Source organism: Ostrea edulis, chromosome 1, assembly GCF_947568905.1.
Source record: "Ostrea edulis chromosome 1, xbOstEdul1.1, whole genome shotgun sequence".
NCBI classification, from domain to species: domain Eukaryota; kingdom Metazoa; phylum Mollusca; class Bivalvia; order Ostreida; family Ostreidae; genus Ostrea; species Ostrea edulis.
The window spans coordinates 36,243,977-36,249,430 of NC_079164.1; the positions used below are offsets into that span (position 1 = coordinate 36,243,977).

Consider the following 5,454-nt stretch of genomic DNA (forward strand, 5'->3'; position numbering starts at 1 on the left):
CGCCGTCAGTCCTATATCTTGATCAGGTAAACGGAGTTATCCGTAGTCAAAATCAGTGTACCAAGATAGGCCTAACAATCGGCATGAAACACGTCAGACAGCATTTGACCCAATAATAGGTTGTATTGACAAAGTAGATCGTTATAACAACCGTTACAATTGATTCGATGCATAAGAGCTTGTTCTGCGTATGATCAGTTTTTAAATCGAGGAAGGCTACATACAAACAAGTTAATGTTACAGTGGTTTCAATAGTCTCGTTTAAAGTAAGGATTTTGCAAATTATATGGTCGTTATAACGATCTAGTTTGCCCATACAACCTGTCATTGGGTCAAATGCTATCTGACGTGTTTCATACCAATTGTTAGGCCGTTCTATGCATACTGATTTTGACCGCGGATTGCTCCACTTTCCTGATCAAGATGGTGGATGTGACTGGTCGACAGTGGATGCTTACTTCTTTTATACACCTGATCCCACCTCTGGTATATCCGGGGGTCCGTGTTTGCCTAATTCCTATATAGGAGTTGTGAGATTGATCACTGTTTGTTATCTTCACTTTTCATTCATATTTTATTGAACTACTCTTCATGATATGATTTGTCTGTTATGATTAAAATTATGATTAGTTTTGTGCTATAAACAAATTCTTAAAAATTTAATGGATTCTGAAGTGAATTCAAATTGTCATTATATTGGCTAACTTTCCTCGATTGTACACGTTTTCAAAATCTGTCAATATATATTGCGTTATTTTCTATATTTACATTTTACATGTACTTTCATTTTTGTCGGATTATTCCCAGCTGTTAAAATAGTCGTACTATATTTGTCAATATTCATACACACATTGTTCCCATTCATAAGGAAATGAGTATTATTTCAATTGGTAAAGATATCGGAGTCCGAGGTGTAAATAGTGGAAATGTAAATATTTTCGTGTACAAACTTTCATTATTTAGTTTGTCGCTGCTCATTCGTCGGCATGTTAATTCTAGTGGATGATTTTTATGAAAAGTGATATATACATGTATATATATATATATATATATATATATATATATATATATATATATATATATCGTTGTGGCCGAGTGGACTTACGCACTGGTGTGACAATCTTGCTAGGCGGTGTGTGCCGTACGTCGCTGGTTCCACCCCGGGCTGGGGCGAAAATTTTCAGTACCTAGTTGTGATTATTTAGTGCTTTATATATTAATTAATTGATTTTCACATGTATCGTTTAGATCCTAGGGGTAAACGTAAGGTTGGGTGTTATAATTGTTTGTTTGTGCTTTATATTAAATATTCTATACAATTGCATCGAGAGATCCACTCTCCTTATAAAATATCTTAAACACTGAATGACACAGCGACTGTGTGGGATTACATCAGTGTGTATAAGTAGCGCTTTAGGAGCATAACAAAGCTTCCTTTTTTAAGGAAGTCGTTGTGGCCGAGTGGACTTACGCACTGGTTTGACAATCTTGCTAGGCGGTGGGTGCCGTACGTCGCTGGTTCGACCCCGGGCTGGGGCGAAAATTTTCAGTACCTAGTTGTGATTATTTAGTGCTTCATATATATATATATATTATATATATATATATATATATATAATAAAAAATTAATTAATTAATGTTTTTCGGTACACTGTACATGTACATACATAAATCGAGATATGCATACATAGATACCAAGGATGAACCACGAAAGCTCATTTCCCATGGGTTCCTTTAATGCACAAATGTTGTCGCTAGGGTTCATTACCGGAGTATCCGGAGGAAACCCACGTGTCCGAGCGGGCGACCACCATACCCTACCGATCACGGGGATCGAATTCAGGTCACAGCGCTGAGAAGCGAGTTCATTATAGAATTATAGTTTACAGTACGTTCATTACGATACTTCTGCAATTCAGTACATGATATACACAGTATGTATATTGCACGTTCATTTTCTTGTGTAAAGCATTGATTGAAAATCGAAAGTTCTAAATTTTACATGTTATCTCAATTTCTGTTTACCCTGTGGCGATAACGCCCCACAATCCTGCATTCACTAATTATTTGTAGCACAAAGAAAGATCTGGATTTATATACCCATACTAAACAACTGGTAGATTGTCATTTAACTCCAAAAATTCTGGACTAAACAGCGTAAGCTATTCATATTACGAATTGAAATGTTTTTCTTAAGGGGCCTATTTTTATAATGTTGATGTGGATACTTTTCAGAGGGAACATGGAATTCAGAAGACTTGATGTATTTTTGTGCGTGTGCCTAGCGATATTTTCAGGTATAATCAGTATTTAAATTCGAAGAATTTCTGTTCTTATTCAGTGTGCAATAAAACATGAAACGAGGAACAACATTTTGAGAAAATGTTAGATTTTTAAATTTGTTGAGATTAAGCCTCTAGCTAATAATAGGTTAAATTTTCATTGCGGCTGAGCGTATAAATTCTAATTTCATAAATGGGTTCTTCAATTCCTCATTTTTTTTATTTTATATTCCGAACAACTAAAATACTGGTATTCTCATTATCTGATATTTGAGAAGGTATACTGGAAGGTTAATATGACAATTGTATGTTTTCAATGCTGCAACAGTTGCGTGGACCTCAAGCACCTCTTCCACCTCATCTACCACCACTACATCCACCACCACCACCACAACCACCACCACCACCACCACCACCCCTCCGATAAGACAACCTAGCAGTGCATCACACACTGGTACAACTTCCCGACCTGGATCAGGATCAGGATCAGGTTCTGGAGGCCTAGTTTTCTCTAACTGTGGCATGGGCTGTAAGAACAGACCGGTCCCTCCGCCAGTCATCATTGGCGCGAACTTTAAAGGAATGGGATCCAGTTCAGCTTCTAACACGAGTTTGGGAACTTGGAGCGTTGTTGTTGGCGTTTTCATTATATCAATTCTAATTCTACAATAAACAGATGACTGTCAAGAGTTATTTCTCTTTGAATGGACTTTTCAAAAAATCTAACTTCATTTTTCACTTATATCAATACAAAAGATGTTAAATGTTAACGTTGACACTGAATGTAAAATGTTTATTCCTAAACTTAAAAAATTCTTTGAAAATAAATTCTTTTCTGAACTTCAACATATTAACAACACTCAAAGTGGTAAGCTCTCATTTTATAGTACATTATTCAACCATGATGTTATGAAACTAGAAATCCAACCATATTTATGTCTTCCACTTCCTAAGAATTTAGTTTCTTATCTTACCAAATTAAGAATAAGTGCACATAAGTTGTATGTAGAAACAGGTCGATATTGTAATCCTGTCATTCCTAGAGAAAATAGATTTTGTTTTCATTGTCAAACTATTGTTGAAGATGAAAAACATTTTTTACTTGATTGTCCTGTGTATGAACATATTAGAAAAATGCATTCAAAACTACTAGATATTAATACCTTATTTTGTTTACTAAATCCACATAACCTTGTATCTACAAAACAAACCTGTCTATACATCAGAGACTGTTTTAATGTTAGAAATAAGTTTTCAACAGTTTGATATTTTGTAATGTATCAATATATATGTGTATCTATGTATGGCTAACAACACATTCTTATATAATGTGCTTTAGTGCCAATAAAGAATTGAATTGAATTGAATATATGAGTATATTTCTTATCTTATCAACACTGTATTTGTAAGAATTTCGTATGTCAATGAGGCATAAAGCAAATAGTATAAACCAAAAATAAAAGCCAATGATAATTTTTTTTTTAAGTGAATCATCTGATTCATCTCACGAAGTTGAATTTTCGGCCAGAGCCCACGTGACCTGTTTTTTGTTGTTCTGAATTTCCATAACGTGGCTGTAAATACTTATATTATAGACCTAAAAAGCGCCCCACGGTCAGTTCAGCTGGTGTTGATGTAAATATTGAAACGTGCTTTTGTTAAACATTATGATTGGGTGAGGTGATGATCGCAAGCATTGTAGACGTAGGATTGATTGATTGAATATCTCGAGAATCTTTCACTCATATGGAGACGTCACCATTGCCAGTGAAGGGCTGCAAAATTTAGATTTATGCTCGGCGCTCTTTACCGTGCCGCACCTGCTGTGACACGCGACCTCGTTTTTTGCGGTCTCATCCGAAGGAGCGCCCCATTTAGACGCCTCTTACGACAAGCAAGGGAAACTGAGGACCTATTCAATCTAATTAAAATTAGATCTTCCATCCGCTCCCCAGTTTTCAATACGTCGCGTGGAATTTTAATTAGATTGAGGACCTATTCTAACCCGGATCCCCATGGGACTGTAGACGTAGGAAAATACTCATTTAATTTTCTGGCGACCGTCATATCCCCAATAACAACAACAAAGTCACACGTCATCGTTTGTTATGTGTGTGTGTGTGTGTGTGTGTGTGTGTGTGTATGTGTGCGTGTTCGCGCATGTGTGTATGTGGAAACAGCATGAAATGAATAATGAAATAATTTAGAGTTACAAAGATCTTATCTCATCAATAGCTAGCTCTGTATTTCCATGCCTAGTGATAGTTATGTATTTCACATAAACACTAATCACAGAGGGCTGATATCTACACGGTTTTCACTCAAATATATGCAGTTCAGAATTTTCCATAAATTGAAAGCAATAAGAAGTCAGATTCAAAAGATAAAAAAAAAAAACCCCAACTTTCTGATGAACGCAAATTCCGACATGACGTCACGCTTTCCCAGTGTTACCTTAATCGTGTGCGCGAACATCACATATTGCCCAGTTACTGACAAAATGTTAACATTTCTCATTTATTTTATAAATATAAGGAACTTTGATATTTCGAGTACATGTATTCGCAACGGACAATTAGAGATTTCTTGACATATTGAATGTTAAACGACCATTCTTGGGGCTTTCTAGACATCGAATGTACATGTATGATGGTATTTAACCTCCATTTTAAATCAATTCAAAATACGACGATCAAAAACTAGTTATTGACTTTTCTCAATAGATTTTGCTGAAACAGATGAGATTTCCTCATAGTAAGTCTAAAACCATGGTAATCATCACTAATTAATGCCTAGTAAGTCTAAAACCATGTTGATCATCACTAATTAGTGCCCAGTAAGTCTAAACACATGTTTAAAATAATCACTAATTCTAATTAATTCCTAGTAAGTCTAAACACGTTAATCATCACTAATCAGTGATATACTCAGGTTAAAAGAGTCCATTTTGTACAAATTTCTCAAGGTAATAACATAAAAATATAAACAGTACTAACTTGAGCAAGTATGATTGATTGAATGTGTTAACAGAGTTCTCTGCCCCTTGTCCACGATAGATGACAGAGATCACCTCAATTAGATTCATGGACCAATGTAACAATTATAATAGTTGATAACACAAATTCAGTGATTCAGCACAGCCCTAACGCTTAATGATATCATTAAGATTTGA

The 5,454-nt window shown here is 35.3% G+C and overlaps 1 protein-coding gene across 3 annotated transcripts; it reads left to right on the plus strand.

The window, feature by feature from the left end:
- The first annotated feature begins 877 nt into the window (after positions 1–877).
- LOC125669298 (uncharacterized) lies at positions 878–3,656 on the plus strand. Of its 3 annotated transcripts, none has more exons than XM_056147294.1 (3): positions 878–928; positions 2,236–2,297; positions 2,611–3,656. In XM_056147294.1, the coding sequence occupies exons 2-3, from the start codon at positions 2,243–2,245 to the stop codon at positions 2,952–2,954; spliced, it is 399 nt and encodes a 132-aa protein (XP_056003269.1). In that variant the 5' UTR covers positions 878–928; positions 2,236–2,242; the 3' UTR covers positions 2,955–3,656. The 3 variants fall into 3 exon arrangements, with proteins under 3 accessions (XP_056003269.1, XP_056003265.1, XP_056003262.1); XM_056147290.1 differs by lacking the exon at positions 878–928 and adding an exon at positions 1,754–2,157; XM_056147287.1 differs by lacking the exon at positions 878–928 and having other exon boundaries at positions 2,168–2,297.
- Positions 3,657–5,454: the final 1,798 nt, after the last annotated feature.

Excerpts from the sequence above, each read along its gene's own strand:
- LOC125669298 (XM_056147287.1), top strand. The coding sequence starts at position 2,213 with ATGTTGATGTGGATACTTTTCAGAGGGAACATGGAATTCAGAAGACTT. Across the intron at positions 2,298-2,610 it reads GTGCCTAGCGATATTTTCAG|TTGCGTGGACCTCAAGCACC; the intron begins GTATAATCAGTA and ends ATGCTGCAACAG.